The sequence below is a fragment of the Somniosus microcephalus genome, chromosome 22 (genome assembly GCF_052327205.1).
Source record: "Somniosus microcephalus isolate GS21.2 chromosome 22, FLI_Smic_1.0, whole genome shotgun sequence".
In the NCBI taxonomy this organism is placed as follows: Eukaryota; Metazoa; Chordata; class Chondrichthyes; order Squaliformes; family Somniosidae; genus Somniosus; species Somniosus microcephalus.
The window spans coordinates 19,875,778-19,897,292 of record NC_141008.1 but is presented as its reverse complement, the minus strand read 5'-3'; the positions used below and the strand labels follow the sequence as shown (position 1 = coordinate 19,897,292).

The window sequence follows — 21,515 nt, the reverse complement described above, 5'->3', positions numbered from 1 at the left end:
AGTTGTAGTCCCGCCTCCTTCCCGACTGCCGAATGAAAATCCAGCCCTTGGTGTCAGTCTAGTGAATAATAAGTGTGCCCTTTCCATGGTTTTAATATACCGCACAGAATTTTGTTCCCTTATACATTTTTTGATCTAGCTTTATTTCATACTGTCAGCCGTGGCTCAGGCGGAGCACTCTCGCCACAGTCAGAAGATGATGGGTTCAAGTCCCACTCCAGAGCACAAAATCTGGGCTGACACTCCAGTGCAGTACAGCGGGAGTGCTGCACTGTCAGAAATGCCGTCTTTCTATTGAGATGTTAAACCGAGGGCCCATCTGCCCTCTCAGGTGGATATAAAAGATCCCATGGCACTATTTCGAAGAAGAGCAGGGCAGTTCTCTCCGGTGCCTTGGCTAATATTTATCCCTCAACCAACATCACTAAAACAGATAATCTGGTCATTATCATATTGCTGTTTGTGGGAGCTTGCTGTGTACAAATTGGCTGCCACGTTTCCCACATTACAACAGTGACTACAGTTCACAAGTACTGGCTGTAAAGGCTTTGGGATGTCCTGAAGTTGAGAAAGGCGCTCTCTAAATGCAAGTCTTTTTTAAAATCTTTTTTTCTGAATCTCAGTTTTCTGATTTGGTCTGAAATTCATGTAAGCACACAGAAACTGTATCAAAGCTGAAGTATTATTTGCTTTTTCTTTGTTACACATTTGCAGTAATGCATTCATTTCAATGTTACTGGACCGCATTCATAATTTATTAACCAATCAGTATGCATGCGTGATACTGCTCCTCACTCATCAGTTAATGAGTCGTTAGAAGGAGTCTGCTGGACTGGGCAGGGTTGCCCAGGTAAGTGTGTTCACAATTTACGCCATCTAACAATGTTGCCTTACAAGACATTTTAGTGGCATATTCACTGTAAACTTGAGGCAGTGTCACAGAGGGAGTATAGAATCATAGAATGATACAGCACAGAAGGAGGCCACTCGGCCCATCGTGCCTGTGCCGGCTCTTTGGTAGAACTACCAATTAGTCCCACTCCCCTGCCCTGGCCCCATAGCCGTGTAAAAAAATTCCCTTCAATTATTTATCCAATTCCCATTTGAAAGTTACAATCGAATCTGCTTCTACCACCCTTTCAGGCAGTTCATTCCACATCACAACAACTCACTGCGTAAAAAAATGTTCCCTCAAGTCTCCTCTGGTTCTTTTGCCAATCACCTTAAAGCTGAGTCTCTGGTTACAGACTTTTCTGCCACTGGAAATAATTTCTCCTTATTTAATCTATCAAAACTATTCAAGATTTTGAACACTTCTATCAAATCTCCTCTTAACCTTCTCTACTCTAAGGAGAACAACCCCAGTTTCTCCAGTCTCTCCACGTAACTGAAGTCTCTCATCCCTGGTACCATTCCAGTAAATCTCTTCTGCATCCTCTCTAAGGTCTTGACATCCTTCCTAAAGTGTGGTGCACAGAACTGAACACAATACTCCAGCTGAGGCCTAATCAGTGTTTTATAAAGATTTAGCATAACTTCCTTGGTTTTGTATTTCTCTATTAATAAAACCAAGGATCCCATGTGTTTTTGTAACAGCCTTCTCAACTTACCTGTTACTAGCCTTCTTACCGTTCGTGTCATCTGCAAGCTTTGAAATGATGCTCTGTATACCCAAGTCCAGATCATTAATATACTGTATATCAAAAAGAGCAGTTGTCCCAATACCGACCCCTGGGGACATCTCTGTATACTTCCTTCCTGTCTGAAAAACAACCGTTCACCATTACTCTCTGCCTTCTGTCCCTTAGCCAATTTCGTATCCACACTGCCACTGTCCCTTTAATCCCATGGGCTTTAATTTTGCTAACCAGTCTATTATGTGGTACTTTATCAAAGGCCTTGTGAAAGTCCATATACACATCAACCGCACCACCCTCATCAACTCTTTCCATTACTTCATCAAAGAACTCGATCAAGTTAGTCAAACACGATTTGCCTTTGACAAATCTGTGCTGACTTTCATTTATTCGCCCAAACTTTTCCAAATGCCAATTAATTTTGTCCGACAGTCGGGGTGGTGTTTTTGTGGCCGGGGCGGCGATAATTAAAGGGCAGGTGCCGGGCGGCCATTTTTTTGTGCCGCCTGCCAGCACCTGCCCCCTCTGGCCTCCTGCTGCGGGGTGCCGGCCACGATCGGGCAACACGGCACTCCTTTTGAGTGCTGGGCTCTTTTGCCGACACCCCATCCCCCGGTGGTCCAGCAGGGCCCTGGTGTGCGCTGCGCTAGGCCCCTCCCCTTTAATCAGGGGAGCGAGGCCTGCAGTACCGCGGCGCTGAAAGTTATCGCCCCAAAGGGGGCGCGGGCCAATTTCCCCCCCAGGACTGTACACAGCACTCCAGGTGTGGCCTCACCAGGACCCTGTATATTTGTGGTGAGGCTTCTTTACCCTTATACTCTAATCCCTTTGTAACAAAAACTAACATACCATTTGCTTACCTAATTGCTTGCTGTACCTGCATGTTAACTGTCTGTGATTCATGTACAAAGACACCCAGGTCCCTCTGAATGCAAACATTTCCCAGTCTCTCACCATTCAAAAAATATTCTTTTTTGTTTTTCCTACCAAAGTGGATAACTTCACATTTCCCCACGTTGTATTCCAGTTGCCATGTTCTTGTCCACTCAGTCAACCTGTCTATATCTCTCTGCAGCCTCTTTGCATCCTCCTCACAACTTACATTCCCATCTAGCCTCGTATCATCAGCAAACTTGGATATATTACATTTGGTCCCCTCATCCAAATCATTGATGTAGATTGTGAATAGCTGAGGCCCAAGCACTGGTCCTTGCGGTACCCCACTAGTTACAGCCTGCCAACCCGAAAATGACCCTGTTATTCCTACTCTCTGTTTTCTGTCCATTAACCAATCCTCAATCCATGTTAATATATTACCCCCAATATCATGAGTCCTAATTTTGTGTAATAACCTTTTGTGTGGCACCTTAGAATGCTTTTTGAAAATCCAACTACACCACATCCACTGGTTCCCCCTTATCCATCCTACTAGTTACATCTTCAAAACACTCTAACAGATTTGTCAAACACGATTTCCCTTTCATAAAACCATGTTGACTCTGCCTAATCATATTACGATTTTCTAAGTGCCCTGTTACCACGTCCCTAATAACAGATTCTAGCATTTTGCCTACTACTGATGTCAGGCTAACTGACCTATAGTTCCATGTTTTTTCTCTTCCTGTTTCATAAATAGCGGGATTAAGTTTGCTACCTTCCAATCCTTAGGGACTGTTGTAGAATCTAGGGGATTCTGGAAGATTAATACCAGTGCATCCACTATCTCTGCAGCTACTTCTTTTAAAACCCTAGGATGCAGGTCGTCAGGTCCAGGGGATTTGTCGCCACTTAGTCCCATTAATTTCTCCAGTATTATGTCTTTACTTACACTGATTTCTTTAAGTTCCTCATTCTCTCTAGACCATTGGTTTCCTGTTATTTCCGGAAAGTTTTTTGTGTCTTCTACCGTGAAGACAGATATAAAGGGGGAAAAATTTGGTATCGCCCCGTTTGGGGCGCGATTATTGGCCGTGCGCAGATTAGCGCCTGGCGCTAATTATCGCCTCCAACTGCAAACTTGGCTTTTATCGCCCCTGGAGTTAATTGGAGCGCTAACCCTCTCTTAAGGCGCAAAGGCCGAGGAGCGAGGCGCTACCTCAGAGTGCTGGCGAAGCTCATGTGATGTCAGTCAGCAATGGAACACAGACACACTGGCGCCGGCCAGTTCTTAAAGGGGAGGGTCGATCTTGCTCTCCATCCACACCCTGCTCATTGTAAGCCTTGAATCTCGGCCTGGAGAGACCTGTGCATCAAATCTGCTGGAAAGAACAATGGAGAGGCCCAGGGAAAGAGCTCAGAGTGCAGCCCCCACAGTCTCTTCTAAATCGATACAAGGAAGGGCAAATCAAAATGAACCTGCAAAGTGCTGCTCAGTACCCAAAACTCCTTCACACAGCGTTGAATCTCTCCAGAAGTCTCTCTCTCTCTCAGAATGCTTGGTGCAAAAATGTCACCAAAAAAAAAGGCAGGAAGCGGTCGCCTTTAAATAGCGCTCTCCCAGTCCCTTCCTGATTGCAAAACGCTCCCCTCAATCTGTCGTTGCTAGCGGCAGGCGGTAAGGCAGGTGGCACCACTCAATATCCGGTTCGGGGCATTAGCGGGGCATTGCACACTTGACTGACGTCACGATCTGCCAGCGCAGGAGATCGTGGCGGTAGTGTTTAGCGCCGCCGCAAAATGTCTAGTTACCTGGACTACACTTCCTTCCACCCTGCCTCCTGTAAGGACTCTATTCCATTCTCCCAGTTTCTCCGTCTCCGCCGCATCTGCTCCGATGATGCCACCTTCCACACCAGTGCTTCCGAATGCCTTCCTTTTTCCTCAACCGAGGATTTCCCTCTACCGTGGCTGACACGGCCCTCAACCGCGTCCGTTCCTTCTCCCGCACTTCTGCCCTCACCCATGCCACTCTCTCCCGGAACCACAATAGGATTCCCCTTGTCCTCACCTTTCACCCCACCAGCCTCCACATTCAACGGATCATCCTCCGCCATTTCCGCCACCTCCAAAGTGATCCCACCACCAAACGCATCTTCCCCTCCCCTCCCCTTTCAGCATTCCATAGGGACCGCTCCCTCTGAGACACCCTAGTCCACTCCTCTAACACCCCCAGCACCCCTTCCCCTTCGCCTGGCACCTTCCCGTGCAAGCACAGGAGATGTAACACCTGCCATATACCTACCCCCTTCCCACTGTCCAGGGCCCCAAACACCCCTTCCAGGTGAAACAACGATTTACTTGTACTTCTTGCAATCTAGTACACTGTTTTCGCTGCTCACGCTGTGGTCTCCTCTACATTGGGGAGACCAAACGCAGATTGGGTGACCGCTTTGCGGAACACCTCCGTTCAGTCCGTAAGGGTGACCCCGAGCTTCCGGTCGCCTGTCATTTTAATTCACCACCCCATTCCCACTCGGACGGCACCGTCCTCGGGCTCTTGCATTGTTCCATGGAAGCTCACCGTAAACCTCGGCCCCTATTACATTTTTACTTATATTTTTCTATCCACACCTTTGTTTTGGCCTTTCCCCCCACCTTCTTTCTTTTTTTTTTCTCTCTCCCACATGGCAGCTGTCTTCCATTCTGCCAGCGCATTACACACCTAATCTAGAGCTGTCTTTTGTCTCCACTAGTCCTATCACCATCTCGTCTCCTTTTGAATACCTCTTAATGTCTCTTCTCTTTTGTTCTCTCCCAGCCTGGCCTCTTAATCTATTTCATTTCCTGTGCTTCTTTAGTCTTGACAAAGGGTTTTCACCCGAAACGTTGACTCTATTTTCTCTCTACGGATGATGCCTGGCCTGCTGAGTTTTTCCTGCATTTTCTGTTGTTATTTTTGATAAAGGTAGTGCAGTAGATGTTGTATATATGGACTTTCAAAAGGCATTTGATAAAGTACACATAACAAACTTATTCAGAAAATAGAAGCACATGGTATTAAAGGGATGAGGGTAACTTGGGTAGGTAATTGCCTAAGGGATAGGAGGCAGAGAGTAGTGGAGAACAGATGTTTTTCTGACTGGAGAGAAGTATGCAGTGGAGTCCCCCAGGGTTCGGTATTCGGACCATTGCTTTTCTTGTTGTATATAAATGACCTGGGCATAGGGAGTACAATTTTTGAAGTTTGTGGATGATACAAAACTTGGTAATGTAATAAATAGTGAGTAGGATAGTAGCAGACTTCAGAAGGACATAGTCAGACTGGTGAAATGGGCCGACACGTGGCAAATGCAATTTAATGCGGATAAGTGTTGCCTCACAGTGCCAGGGACCCGGGTTCGAATCCGGCCTCGGGTGACTGTCTGTGTGGAGTTTGCACATTCTCCCCGTGTTTGCGTGGGTTTCCTCCGGGTGCTCCGGTTTCCTCCCACAGTCCAAAGATGTGCGGGTTAGGTTGATTGGCTATGATAAATTGACCCTTAGTGTTAGGGGGATTAAATACGTGGGGTTACGGGGATCGGGTGGGATATGTGTTGGTGTAGGGGTTACGGGGATCGGGTGGGATATGTGTCGGTGCAGGCTCGATGGGCCGAAATGGCCTCTATCTGCACTGTGGGGTTTCTGTGATTCTGTGAAGTGTGAAGTGTTGCACTTTGGGAGAAAGAACATGGAGAGGCAGTATAATCTAAATGGCACAAAAGCAAAATACTGCCGATGCTGGAAATCTGAAATAAAAACAGAGAATGCTGGCAAAGCAGGTCAGGCAGCATCTGTGAAGAGAAAAACAGAGTTAATGTTTCAGGTCGATGGGCTTTCATCAGAATCTAATCTAAATGGTACTATTTTGAGGGGGTGCAAGAGCAGAGGGACCTGGGGGTGCATATTGACAAATCTTTGAAGGTGGCATGGCAAGTTGATAAGGTGGTTAAGAAAGCAAATGGGATCCATAGACATACACATAGAAGATAGGAGCAGGAATAGGCCATTCAGCCCCTCGAGCCTGCTCCGCCATTCAATGAGATCATGGCTGATCATCCAAATTCAGTACCCTGTCCCTGCCTTCTCCCCATATCCTTTGATCCCTTTAGCCTTAAGGCTTTGTAAATAGGGGCATTGAATACAAAAAGCAAGGAAGTCATGCTAAACCTTTCCAAGTCACTGGTTAGGCCTCAGCTGGAGTATTGTGTAAAATTCTGGGCACCTCACTTTAGGAAGGATATCAAGGCCTTGGAGAGAGTGCAGAGGAGATTTACTAGAATGATACCAGGGAGGAGGGACTTCAGTAATGTGGAGAGACTGGAGAAGCTGGGATTGTTTTCCTAAGAGCAGAGAAGGTAGAGGGGAGACCTAATAGAGGTATTTAAAATTATGAGGTGTTTTGATAGAGCAAGTAGGGAGAAACTTTTTCTTCTGGCAAGTGGGTCAGTAACCAAAGGTCATAGATTTAAAATAATTGGCACAAGAACTAAAAGGCAAATGAGGAAAAAAAATTCACATGGAGGGTTGTTAAGATCTGGAATGCACTGCCTGAAAGGCTGGTGGAATCAGATGCCTTGGGAACTTTCAAATGGCAATTGGACATGTACCTGAAGAGAACTAATTTGCAGGGCTATGGGGAAAAAGCTGGGGTGTGGGACTAAATTGGACAACTCTTTCAAAGAATTGGCACAGGCATGACGGGCAGAACGGCCTCCTTCTGTGCTGTAATAGGGCTAGAAATTCGTTATAGCCAAGGAATGGGCGGTGTCAGTAGAAAAGTTAGAGAATTAGCGCCAGGCACAAATGCTTTAGACTGCACGAAAAGTTCGTGCTCACTGCTCAATATAATGATTGGAGTCCTAAATCAAGTCTTAAAACCTAAGCTCATTGGCGTTAGATGTAAAGGGTGGACCAATATCGGGTGCAGTCTAATCGCAACTCATCATTGCCAAAGGGTTTTTTCACTACTTAAAGGGGAGGATCATTGATGCTGCAGCTCCTCATTCTCAGCATTGCTGGCTGTGCAGCTGCCTCAGCAAGCAGAAGCAAAACAAGGAGAAGGAGCCGGAGGACTGAAACAGGTGTGCCCATGGCAGGTCCACGCCCCAGGGAGAGAGCCCGCAGATTCTCCGATGAAGCATTGGAGGCATTGGTTTTCACTGTGGAGAGATGGAGGGCGGTGCTCTACCCGACAATTGGCAGGAGGCCCTCGCCACAAGTCTTCCACACCATGTGGAGGGAGGTAGCACAGCAGGTCCCAGGGTCGACACACAGTGCAGGAAGAAATTTAACCATCTCACTCAGGTGGTCAGGGTGAGTGAATGCTTCAACAAATGCTACATACCACCATTTGTACCACAATCTTCACACACTGCCCAAAGCACCACACCCCCAGCACTCACCCACCAACAATATCTACCTAGCAACACTCACACCCACATCTCACACCTTGCACACAATGACAGCTATTCAACTATGGCAGGCACAAAGGTCATTAGTTATTGGAATTCATGTGATATGTTTATAGATAAATTTATTAATGGTCTTTGGAATATTTTGTTGTGTCTCTCATTTCACCTTTGTGCCCAGGAGGATGCTGTGATATGGCGTGAGACAGGGATTGTATGATGGGGATGTGGTGAGCTATGGGTATCTGGGGTTTCATTCATGCGAATCGGATTCTGATGAGCCAGTCACGGAAAGCCCATCCAGAAGGCTGATTGTCTCACTGCCTCCTCCCACCCTCCTGTTCCTCCTCCTCCTCTGCCTCACCCTCCTCCTGATGTGGTCCCGCAATCCCTGCTGGCAAGGGCTGCGCCCTTATGATGGCCAAGTTGTGGAGCATGCAGCAGACCACCACGAAATGGGACATCTACTCTGGCGAGTACTGTTGGGCTTCTCCCGAGCGGTCAAGGCAGCGGAATCGTTGCTTCAGTAAGCCGATGGTCTGCTCGATGATGTTCCTGGTGGCAGCATGGCTCTCATTATAAGAGTGCTGGGTATGAGTGTTGGGGTTGCGGAGGGGAGTCATGAGCCAGGTGGAAATCGGATTGCCCTTGTCTCCGAACAGCCAACCTCGAGTTTGACGTAGTGGCTGGGAAAGTGCTGGTACACAGGTCTGGCACAGGATGAAGGCATCATGGCTGCTGCCTGGATAGTGGGTATTGACATTAAGGATTCGCTTCTGTGGTCGCACACCAACTGCACATTAAGTGAGTGGTAGCCTTTGTGGTTACAGAAGATCTCCGGATTGTTATGCGGTGCCCACAAAGCCACGTCGGTGCAGTCGATGGCGCCCTGCACCATGGGGAAGCCCGCTATCCTGGTAAACCCACTTGCACGCTCATCCTGATTCTCTCTGGTGATGGAGAAGGAACTGTAGTCCCTTCTCCTACTGTAGAGAGCCTCTGTGACCTCCCAGATGCAGCGATGGATGGTGAACTGCAAGATGTTTGCTATGTCTCCTGTTGCAGACTGGAAGAATCCACAGGCGAAGTAATTGAGGGCCACGGTGATCTTCACTGCCATTGGGAGAGCTGTGGTCGCCCTGGTCTGTGGCTGGAGGTCTGGTTGCAGGAGGTGGCAAAGTTCTGTGATCACCTCCTTGGTGAAGCGAAGCCTTCTAATACACTGCTCCTCACTTAATTGGAGGTAGGAGAAGTGCTCTCGGAATACCCTTGGAAGATAAGGCCCCCTGTTGAGAGCCCTGATGGCCCTCCTCCTCCTTCTGCGAACATGTTCCCATCATTCTCGCTGCCTCCGCTCCCTCTGCCATAGATCCTGGAGGGCGAGGTGGCGCCAGTACAGCCCCCCATTAATGTAACCAAGTGTAGCAGTTTGAATCTTTGAAGAATAAATGTAACTACTTTTTAGTTACCAGAAGACACCTGATATAAAAGAACCTTGAATTTACTGAATAAAACTGTTGCAGTGGGTGAAACTAACAAAAAAAGCACTGAAACTACACTAACCTGACAGCTACGAGTGATTACCGATGATCCCTTTAAATAACGTCCCTGGAGCCGGCTTCCTGGTGCTGTATGCCAGCTCTCCCTGTCGGTGTTTACTCCAGGCAGTGAGATAAGTAGCAAGAATCAATTTTGCAATTGGGCGGTCAGTGAACATTGCACACTCACTGAAGTCACGATCTACCTGGTGTTGACGTTCCTGGCAATACCTCTTACCGGTAGTGCTACAGGCGGGCCGGATTTAGTGTGCGGCATTGGATTTGCCTCACCCCGGCGATACTGGTCTTGCGCCCCATTAGCACCATCTACTGGCGCTAACAGGAGGCGCTAAGGGGACTAATTTTTCCCCATTTGATTCTACAGCTAACCCTGTCAATGTGAACTGGAAGGAGTGGGAATGATGCCAGTGTTCGTGAGGGCAGTGTGAGTCAGAACTGTGTGAGAAAGGGTGCCAGTGTAGGAATTAACGAATTCCTACGAATAACGGAGATCGACACAAGAGAACAATCAAACAGGTCTTTACTCAAAGGAGATGCCACGAGGACTGACTGGGCAGTCCCGTGGTTTGCGACATGACATCATCGCGTTTGCCCGCGTTTTCCTGCGCTCTTAAAGGGGCCACGCCCCGTACATGCAAACTCTATATACAAAACACAGTAATGCCTAACACAATGGTACAGGTTTAGGCTGGTGTTAGAGCATCATTAAAGAGAATTATATACAGCTAGCCAGAGTCATTCAGTGGTTCTGCCACATGCGCCCCCCCAGAATTTGCTTTAACGGACAAAGTCAAACGGTGAGAGGGTCTGACAAGCCTGTCAGAACGACTCCTGTACTCTCGAGGCGGAGGCTGCTGGGCGGCTGGTGGTCTGGCGGGCGGTCGCACTTGGTCTGCCGTAACGATGATGGGTGGCCGACCCCGTCTCGGCGGTTGTGCTGTCTCGACGGGGCGGTCGAGGTCCAAATGTGCTGGCTTTAAGCAGTCGACCGAAATGTGGTCCGGTTTACCACCGACATCTACCGTGAAGGTTTTGTTCCCTGCTTCCAACACGCGGAAGGGACCGGTGTATGGGGCCTTGAACGGATCCCTATGTGCGTCATGGCGAATAAAAACGTATTCAGCCTTGTGAAGCTCCGTGGGAACGTGTGACCTCTGCGGCCCATGGTGCGAAGTGGGCACCAGTGCGAAACATCTGGCCGCCTCTTGGTGACTTGCAAGCTGGGCAGACGCGGGCCATTGCTCCGTCGATGTTGGTAGGAAGTCCCCTTGGACCCGCAGCGGCTGACCATACACAAGCTCCGCTGATGAAGAGTGAAGGTCTTCTTTGGGGGCCGTGTGAAGGCCCAACAGGATCCACGGTAGCTTGTCTGCCCATCCAGTGTCCTGGAGGCTGGCTCTCATGGTGGCCTTCATTCACCGGTGGAAGCGTTCGCAGAGGCCATTCGCCTGTGGGTGGTAGGCTGTGGTGTGGTGTAATTTGACACCGAGTCCTTGGGCCACTGCATTCCAGAGTTCGGAGGAAAACTGCGGTCCCCTGTCTGACGAAATATCTGCGGGTACTCCGAAACGGCCGATCCAGGAGGAAATGAACGCCCTGGCCATGTTCGCCGAAGTAGTGGATGACAGGGGGACTGCCTCTGGCCATCTGGTGGTGCAGTCAACCATGGTCAGGATGTGTGAAAAACCATGGGAGGGTGGGAGTGGTCCTACCAGGTCCACGTTGACGTGGTCAAAACATCGCTCCGGAACTGTGAAGGTGGTCAACGGATCTTTGATGTGGCGCTGTACCTTGGCCTTTTGGCAGACCACACAGGTATTGGCCCAGTCGCGGACATCTTTATGCATGCCATGCCATACAAATTTCACTGACATCAGTTTCTGAGAGGCCTTCATTCCAGGGTGTGACAACCCACGTATGGCGTCGAACACTTTGCGGCGCCAGACGACCGGCACGACAGGGCGAGGATCCTGTACGGAGACGCCACACAACAGCGTGGTACCTGCCGAATGGAACTTGACGTCGGCCAACTGGAGGCCAGTGATGGCCGTTCGGTAAGCTTGGACTTCCAGGTCTGAGGCTTGGTCCACTGCCATGAGGGCGTAGTCGATGCCCAAATGAACCGTATTGACGATTGCGCGGGAGAGGCGGTCTGCCACCAGGTTGTCCTTACCGGCCACATGCCGTATATCCATGGTGAATTCGGATATGTAGGTCAGTTGACGCTGCTGTCGGGCTGACCATGGTTCGGCGGTCTTGGACATTGCAAAGGTCAGCGGCTTATGGTCCACAAAAGCGGTGAAAGGACGTCCTTCCAGAAGGAACCGAAAATGGCGGATGGCCAGAAAAAGGGCAAGCAACTCCCGGTCGAACGTGCTGTATGCTCTCTCGTTCTGCCGTAGTTGACGGCTGAAGAATGCCAACGGCTGCCACGTCCCGTTCACTTACTGCTGTTGCATGGCACCGACTGCGTAGTCCGACGCGTCGGTGGTGAGGGCGATGGTGGCTCCTGGCAGCGGGTGCGCCAGCATAGTCGTGTTGGCTAAGGCACTTTTGGTGTTGGCGAACGCTCGGGCCATGTCATCCGTCCAGTCTACCAGGTTCTTGCCAGTCTTGCCCTTGAGGGCCTCATACAGGGGCTGCATGAGTAGTGCCGCCTTAGGCACGAAACGGTGGTAAAAGTTTACCATGCCTAGGAATTCCTGCAGGGCCTTTATGTTCTGCGGGCGTGGAAAGAATGTCACTGCCTCTACCTTTGAAGGTAAAGGAACCGCTCCCCCTGAGGTGATGCGATGCCCCAGGAAGTCAATTTGGTGCAGGCCAAACTGACACTTGGCCGGGTTGATTATCAGGCCGTGTTGGCTGAGGCGTCGAAAAAGGGTGCGTACGTGACAGGTATGTTCTTCCTTAGTAGAACTGGCAATTAGAATATCGTCCAGGTAGACGAAGAGGAACTTGAGGTCCTGCAGCACGGAGTCCATCAGGCGTTGGAAAGCCTGGGCAGCGTTCTTTAACCCAAACGGCATCCGTAAAAACTCGAAGAGGCCGAATGGGGTGATGACTGCGGTCTTCTGGACATTTTGTGGATGCACTGGGACCTGGTGGTAGCCCCGGACGAGGTCGACTTTTGAGAACACAGTGTTCCCTGCCAAATGGGCAGAGAAATCCTGAATATGGGGGATCGGGTACCGATCAGGAGTGCTGGTGTCGTTTAGTCGTCGAAAGTCACCGCATGGCCGCCATCTGCCGCCAGGCTTCGGGACGATATGGAGTGGTGAAGACCAGGGACTATTCGTCCGGCGAATAATCTCTAACCGTTCCATGGCTGCGAACTCCGTCTTTGCGACCGCCAGCTTGCCAGGTTCTAGGCGCCGGGCCCGCGCGTAGACCGGGGGGCCGTTGGTGGTGATGTGGTGTTCCACACCATGTTTCGTGGCTGTGGAGGAGAACGTGGGTCTTGTCAGGTCGGGGAATTCGCTGAGCAGGCGAGCGAAATCATCAGGAGTCGGGAACGCACAGGAGACGGTGTGTGACGTGGTGTTACTGCGGTAACATGGAAGAGAATTAAAAGTTGCTGCGTTGATCAGCCGCCGGTTCCTAACGTCGAAAAGGAGGCTGTTGGCGCACAGGAAATCCGCGCCGAGGAGGGGCTGGGAAACTTTGGCTGTAACAAACTCCCAGTGAAAACGTTGCCCCCCGAGGCACAACTCCACTCGCCGTCTGCCGAAGGTCCGAATTGTTCTGCCATTGGCCGCTTCAAGGGCGGGGCCGTGATTCCCCGTCTGCACATCGAGGGCGGACGCGGGTAAAATGCTGCACTGTGCTCCGGTGTCGCACAGAAAACGACGACTGGAGAGAGTATCAGTGATGAAGAGCAATTTTCCCGCGTTGCCGATCGCCATCGCGGCCGCGGGGTGCCCGGTAGACCCGTTCCTTGGTGGTCGCAGTGTCAGTCGTTGTTTTTTTGGGGGAAAACTGCAGGGAGGGCGGCAACGCTTCACTTTCGCGCCGAACTACGTGTGGTAGAAACACAGCCCAGCAGGCGGACGAGCTGGGGCGGTGTCTGCGGGGGATGGGTGCCTCGTGGCGGCGCAGTACTGCCGAGTTACAGCGAAAATTTTGTCAGCCTCCGCAGCGAGTGTTGCGCAGTCTTCAATTTCAGATCTGGCCAGGGCAGCTTGTACCTGTTCAGGCAGTTGGCTGAGGAAAATCTCGCGGAATAGGAAACATTCCCATTCTGAGCCCAGGAGTGTGAGCATTTGGCTCATCAACTCTGAAGGCTTGGAGTCCCCGAGCCCGGGCGTAGCGAGTAATTGACGTGCGCGCTCCAATTTTGTGAGCCCGAAAACCTGCAGTAACCGCGCTTTGAGGGTTTCATACTTGCGCTCCGTTGGGGGTTTTTCGAGGAGGCTGACGATCCGAGAGGCTGTAGAGCTGTCTGTAGTGTACCCGTCTACCTTTAAGAGAACTATTGTATGTAACCGTCCACCTTTAAGAGAACTACTTTAGGTGTTGCACTACTTTGTTGGCTTCTGTATACTGTAATACCGACGGTGACCACACCGGTATATAAGTGCTGTGTCAGGAGTTATTGGGCAGATTCGCCCTGACCTTCGAATAGTAAAGTCCTGTTTTAAGTTACTCTTGGAGTCTGTGCATTAATTAACTAAACAACCCACAGAGTTTACAGTGGCGACGAGTCCGATCGTACCCTGCGGCAACAATACGTCCGAAGCAGTTAATGAGCGTCGAGAAGAGGCAACCGCCCTTGTCGTTCTGCTGGGAGAAAACTCGAGGCTGCAGAACTAGAAAGGAGGAAGAATTTAGAGACAAAGACTTCCATCAGCAACAGGCACTGACTGTCCCTTCTGCCACGGTGAGGAGTGAGCCGATCAGCACGAGAAGCAAGGCGGCCACGATGACTGTGAGTAAGGGAAAGTAAAAAGAATAACCGGAGGATAAGGGCGGTGCACTCGACCACGGTCGAGGGGGAAAGGAGCCGGACAGAAGTCGGGTCCAGAGGCGCTGAGACTGGGGCAGCGTGGAGCAAGGAAGCCGCGGTACAGACAGGCTGGGGACGCAACGGCGTCGTGAGACAGCTAGACCGCGACCGGCGAAAAAGGCCGGGCTGCGACCGAAGCCACGAAGCGCTGCGACCGGGAACGTAGGCGCGGGAAGAGATAAACTCAGCCGCAGCCGGGGAGGGAAGCACCGGACTGCGAGAGGGCTGGGAGGCGTGATTGGGAGCCGAGCGAGCGGGAGAGGCAGAGCCGACCAAGGGAGACTGAGCGAGAGCCAGTCCAGCGGCTGAAACTGTTCTCCGTCAACGGGGTGTACCCAGCGCCGGTAGAGCCGAGCGAGCGGGAGAGAGACAGAGCCCGAGCAAGGGAGACTGAGCGAGAGCCAGTCCAGCGGCTGAAACTGTTCTCCGTCAACGGGGTGTACCCAGCGCCGGTAGAGCCGAGCGAGCGGGAGAGAGACAGAGCCCGAGCAAGGGGAACAGAGTGAGAGCCAGCCCAGCGGCTGAAACTGTTCGCCGTCAATGGGGTGTACCCAGCGCCGGTTGCCCTGCCGAGAAAAGGGAAAGCACTGAAGCCGACGCGCAGGCTGTGAACCTGAAAGCCAGCGGCCGTCGCCCATGGGGAAAGTGTACCCCTCCCGCCAGGGGAAGAAACGCGGGAAACCGCCATTAGGCGGAGAAGAAGACAGAAGCGGGGAACCGCCATTGAAGTGGGCGGGGAGAGAAGATAAGCGCGGGAAACCGCCATTTTCGCGGGAACCGCCATCTTGAAAAAAAAAAAGAAAATTTAAAGAAATAATCCGTGGTGTTATCAGGAAGAGAGGAAGATGCCTAAGCGTGGTAACATCAACGATTTTAACTCCGAGGTAGAAGACTGGGCCACGTATGTGGAACGCATTGAGATCTATGGTGAGGCCAATAAAATAGAAGAAGATGACAAAGCTATAACCTTGCTAAACTCGATGGGCGCGAAGACATACGGGCTCTTGAAGCATCTACTAGCACCAGCTAAACCGGCGGATCAGACTTTCGATGATATTGTTGCTGTCCTGAAGGATCATTTTAACCCCGCACCACTGATGTTAGTGGAACGATCCAAATTCTATGCGAGAACGCAAAGGAAAGACGAAAGCAACGCAGAATACTTGGTCGAGCTGCGTAGACTAGCGAAACACTGCCAGTTTGGAGGGAATCTGACAGAGGCATTGCGAGACAAGTTCGTGTGCGGGTTGTCAAAGGAAGGAACGCAAAAGCGACTACTCGAAGAGAACGATCTTACACTTGAGAAGGCTGTCCTTATTGCTGCATCGAACGAAGCCGCAGCGAAAGGAACGGCGGAAATGCAGCTAAAGGCAGCGGCACTCAGGGTGCAGCAAATTACTTCGGGTACAACGAAATGCTATCGTTGTGGGAAGACAACACACGACCAGAACCAATGCTGGTTTAAAAACCAGGAATGTAGGAAATGTGGCAAGCTCGGTCACATAGCTAAGGTATGCCGGTCAGGAAAGAAGACCAACAATAATGAGTCACCACAAAAGAGGTACAGAAAGGTACATGAGGTGACTAGGAGGAGTCCGGAAGAACAGAATTCGGACTCACACTCCAACTGCAAGGAACTGGATAGTCTGAGAATTCACAATGTGAGTAATGAAGCTGACCGACAAGCTATCTGGATCACACTACAGATTGCAAAAGTCCAAGTGAAAATGGAAGTGGACACCGGATCGGCGTTGACGGTCATGAATAAGCATGATTATAAAAAGTTATTCAAGCATATTCCCCTACGGGATACGGAACTAGTATTGAAGACATACACGGGGCACAAAGTATACCCCATCGGAAAGATAGAAGTCAAGGTGAGATACAAAGACAAAGAGCACCAAAGGATGGACCTGTATGTGTTGCTTGAGGGAGGTCCACCACTTCTGGGACGGGAGTGGATCAGGAAAATAAAGCTAGACTGGCATTCACTAAACACCATGACGGTAGATTCCGGAAAGGAAGATGTCAAACCTGAACGGTTGTCCAGAATATTAGACGAAGCTAAAGAGGTATTCCAGCAAGGACTGGGAACACTGCGAGGAATTAAAGCAAAGGTTAAGATTGCAGAACATGCAAGCCCAAAATTTTTCAAAGCCAGATCGGTACCTTACGCGATACGACCTGCTGTGGAGGCAGAACTGGAAGAACTTGAACGATCAGCGATACTGTCAAAAGTGGACTGGAGTGAGTGGGCCACGCCCATTGTTCCCGTCATGAAGTCTTCACCAAGTGACAAGCCAGGGGGACCGGGGAAGGTCCGCATCTGCGGAGACTTCAAGATCACAGTGAATCCGGTGCTTCACACGGTACAATACCCGCTTCCGCGGATTGAAGATATCTTTGCTTCGTTGGCTGGAGGGAAACACTTCACCAAGATAGACCTGGCACAGGCATACTTACAAATGGAAGTCGAGGAAGAGTCGCGTCAGTACCTCACCATCAACACACACAGAGGCTTGTATCGTTATAATAGACTGGTTTTTGGGGTAGCTTCGGCTCCAGCAATTTGGCAGAGGGCCATGGAGCAGGTATTACAAGGAATTCCAAGCACGCAGTGTTACTTAGACGATATCCTGATTACGGGAGAAGACGAGGAAGAACACCTCACAAATTTGAAACTGGTGCTCACTAGGTTGAAGGAATATGGCCTTCGAGTTAATCGCAAGAAATGTGAGTTCTTCCAAAAACGGATCTCGTACTGCGGTCATGTCATTGACCGAGAGGGGCTGCACAAGTCACCTGACAAGATAGAAGCTGTCGTGAAGGCCCCAGCTCCGGAAAACGTATCACAGTTAAGATCATTCTTGGGGTTGATTAATTATTATCACAAATTTCTGCCGAATCTATCCACGGTGCTGCATCCGCTGAATGCTCTGTTGCGGAAAGAAGTACCATGGAAGTGGAGTGAGGAATGTAAAAAGGCCTTTCGCAGAAGCAAGGCGTTGATTACCTCTGAAGAAGTGTTGGCTCATTTCAACCCAACGTTACCTCTTCGTCTAGCTTGTGATACTTCCCCCTATGGAATTGGAGCAGTACTTTCACACAAGTTACCAAATGGCTCGGAAAGGCCAGTGGCATTCGCGTCCCGATCATTGACCTCCGCGGAGCGAAATTATGCTCAAATAGATAGGGAGGCCCTCAGCCTTGTGTGGGGCGTAAAGAAATTCAATCTTTACCTGCAGGGCAAGAAGTTCACATTACTGACAGACCACCAGCCGTTGGTGTCCATATTCAACCCTAACAAGGCCGTTTCCACCATGACAGCGCAAAGGTTACAGAGGTGGTCCGTGTTACTTGGGGCACACCAATATGACATCGAATACAAAAGGTCCAAACAGCATGGAAATGCTGATGGGTTATCGCGCTTGCCATTGCCGATAGTAGAAGAAGCGACTACAGTGGACCCGGTAGAGATGTTCCACTCATCCATAGTGGAATGTCTACCAGTAACAAATTCGATGATCGAAAACGAAACAAGAAATGACCCGACTCTCTCACGAGTCTATGATTTAACGGTGGAGGGATGGCCAGCACAGGGCGAACCAACACTGCCAGCATTTTCGCAGAGAAAAGAACAGCTGTCAGTGTGTCGAGGAACCCTGATGTGTGGATCTAGAGTGGTGATTCCACCCAAACTTCAACAGAAGGTGTTAAAGGAGCTGCACGAGGGACATCTGGGTGGAGTGAAAATGAAGAACCTAGCAAGAGCGTTTGTGTGGTGGCCAGGCATTGATGGGGACATCGAAGAAATCACTAAGAGCTGTCTAGGATGCCAGAAGGTCCAAAACGCGCCACCACAGGCTCCTCTGCATCCATGGGAGTGGCCCTCATCTCCTTGGCAAAGGGTACACATCGACTTTGCTGGTCCATTTATGGACTCAATGTTTCTAATAGCGGTGGATGCACACTCCAAGTGGCCGGAGGTAATAAAGATGTCCACCACCACCACGGAAAAAACCATCACAGTGTTAAGGACCATGTTTGCTAGGAATGGGCTGCCGGAACAGATCTGTTCTGATAATGGACCGCAATTTGTGTCCGAAGAATTCAAGAAATTCTTAAAGAGCAATGGGGTTAAGCACTACACGTCAGCCCCATACCATCCCGCCTCCAATGGATTGGCTGAAAGGTTTGTCCAGACCTTCAAGAAGGCCATAAAGGCCATGGTTAATGAAGCCATTAACTTACAACATAAGGTGGATAGCTTCTTGTTGGCGTACAGGAATGCAACACATGCGGTCACAAATCAAACTCCCGCCATGATGTTTTTTAATAGACGACTAAGATGCCGGCTGGATTTGCTTAAGCCAAACGTCAGAAGGGACGTAGAGAACCGGCAATTCCAGGGCATGAATGAAAGGCCAACTAGATCTTTTCAGATAGGTCAACAAGTTTTGGCCCGGGACTACCGTACCGAGAAATGGCAGCCTGGAACTATTGGAAAAAGGCTAGGGCCGTTGATGTATACGGTGGACATTGGGGACAGTATAATAAGGCGCCATGTTGACCAGATCATAGGGTCAGCCACAAATGGCCAATCTACTCCACCACCTTACACGGTTAATGTTGAGACAGAGATACCCAGAACACCTACCTCCGATCTGGTAATACTGGAATCAGATGAACCTGACACTGTCCTTCAAGCCGAATCGACCTTGCCAGAAGCACCTGCTACCCCACCGGGAGTTACGACACCACCGAGGCGTTATCCGGACAGAGTCCGGAAACCTCCAGAGAGACTGAATCTGTGAACTGTCTTGCATCAAGTTGTATATATGTTATAATGTATGTTTAATGGGGAATCGGTATGTTGTAAGCTAAAAAGGGAGGATTGTAGTGTATGTACCCGTCTACCTTTAAGAGAACTATTGTATGTAACCGTCCACCTTTAAGAGAACTACTTTAGGTGTTGCACTACTTTGTTGGCTTCTGTATACTGTAATACCGACGGTGACCACACCGGTATATAAGTGCTGTGTCAGGAGTTATTGGGCAGATTCGCCCTGACCTTCGAATAGTAAAGTCCTGTTTTAAGTTACTCTTGGAGTCTGTGTATTAATTAACTAAACAACCCACAGACTTTACACTGTCGAGTGCGGAGACCACGTAAAGATACTTGGTCTGATCCGCATCGATGTTCCTCAGGGCGAACTGGGCCTCGACCTGAATAAACCACGAGGGCGCTTGCTGCTCCCAGAACTGCGGTTGCTTTAGCGAAACGACGTTTGCCTCCATGCTGCGCTCTTCTTTTGTGAAAACGTTCACAAAAACGGGGTCACCAATGTAGGAATTAACAAATTCCTACGAATAACGGAGATCGACACAAGAGAACAATCAAACAGGTCTTTACTCAAAGGAGATGCCACGAGGACTGACTGGGCAGTCCCGTGGTTTGCGACGTGACGTCATCGCGTTTGCCCCCGTTTTCCCGCGCTCTTAAAGGGGCCACGCCCCGTACATGCAAACTCTATATACAAAACACAGTAATCCCTAACACAATGGTACAGGTTTAGGCTGGTGTTAGAACATTGTTAAAGAGAATTATATACAGCTAGCCACAGTCATTCAGTGGTTCTGCCACACCAGCATAAACAAGCTATTTTTAAGGGCGAACTGAGGCGAGTGGTAAAGAGTGCCAGCGTGAGCTTGGGGGGAGGGGAGAAACAGAGTGCTTCTGTAAACTGATGCCAGAGTGGTGAAGAATGCCTCTGTATCACCATGACAACCATAAAAACAAAAGATTTAGCAACAGATACAATACCCACAAATACTCACATAGAAAGGAAGGAAAATCCCTACCATCTTCAGCTCTAGAATGTTGAGTATACCTGCAGCTTAAAGTATTATAAACTCGTGCACCACTTCAGCTTTGGTGTAACCACATTATATTCAGGGCAGTTTTAGGAACTGTCAGATTTTTTATGGCTGTGCTGGTTTTCTTGAAGCCGTTGTGCAGCTTTTGCTAAGTGCATTACTCTCTCGGGTAGATTTTTCAGGGTCCTCCCCCATGGCAAAGCACCACAGGTCCACGGCACATCCAGATCTGCACTCACAGTGGACCTGCTACCTCGCCACAGGTGAGGAACTGGAAGATCTATCCTTACATGTAAATCAATGGTAAAACGGTGCCTTTAATACAGACTGCGGCCGATCAACAAATTATCTGACACGCGACCTGAACATTTTTTCTGCATATTTTGAGTGTTTCTCCATCTGTACGCTGCTTGGCTGAGGTGTTGGAGCATTCATCAGTATCAGATTCACAGTCGGTTGGATGAGTGATTAGTCAAGGAAAATAATCAATGCACATGAAGAATCCAGCCCCACCCTTGCCCGTCACATGCATTGGCACATGGAATGGAATGCCAACCTCCCTGGAGCCCAGCACCAGCTGGGCAGGGATGCCGAACAATTCCATACTGAGTTACTCGATATGCTGTGCCCGTTTGAAATCATTCTAAACTGCACTATCTCTGATCAGTGTTGTATTTGACCTATGAGGGAGCAATGTGTAAGTTACGATAATGGACTCATGTTTTTCCCCACTTAATTCTTTTCTTTATTTTTAAGCTGGCGAAGAAACACGGCAATGTGTTCAGCGTACAGTTTGGATGGAGAAACATAGTGATACTGAGCGGCTATGAAACCCTAAAAGAGGCACTGGTGAAGAAATCAGAAGATTTTGCTGACCGGCCATCCTTCCCGATATATGACGATGTGGTTAAGCGCATAGGAGAAGGTAACTGTGTACCAGGCTTCAGAGACAGCCTTGGGAACCGGCGGAGTGGGTTGGCTATTACTTGGGCTGAATGGCCTCCTGCTGTGCTTCTAATTCTATGATTCTAATTGAATGTAGTTGCTTCTCTTGATAATCCATACACTTCATCTTCTCAGCATGCAGGGGGTTCTGTCGAGACACAGGGGAACT

At 49.7% G+C, this 21,515-nt stretch overlaps 1 protein-coding gene across 2 annotated transcripts in view; it reads left to right on the top strand.

Annotated features, from left to right (window-relative positions):
* LOC147102083 (cytochrome P450 2D15-like) overlaps positions 1-21,515 on the top strand; it is a 61,632-nt gene that overhangs the window by 3,262 nt on the left and 36,855 nt on the right. For both annotated transcript variants that reach the window (XM_085964255.1, XM_085964256.1), the window contains exon 2: positions 21,158-21,326. In XM_085964255.1, the coding sequence (XP_085820381.1) occupies positions 21,158-21,326 (169 nt within the window). The remainder of the gene's footprint in view (positions 1-21,157; positions 21,327-21,515) is intronic.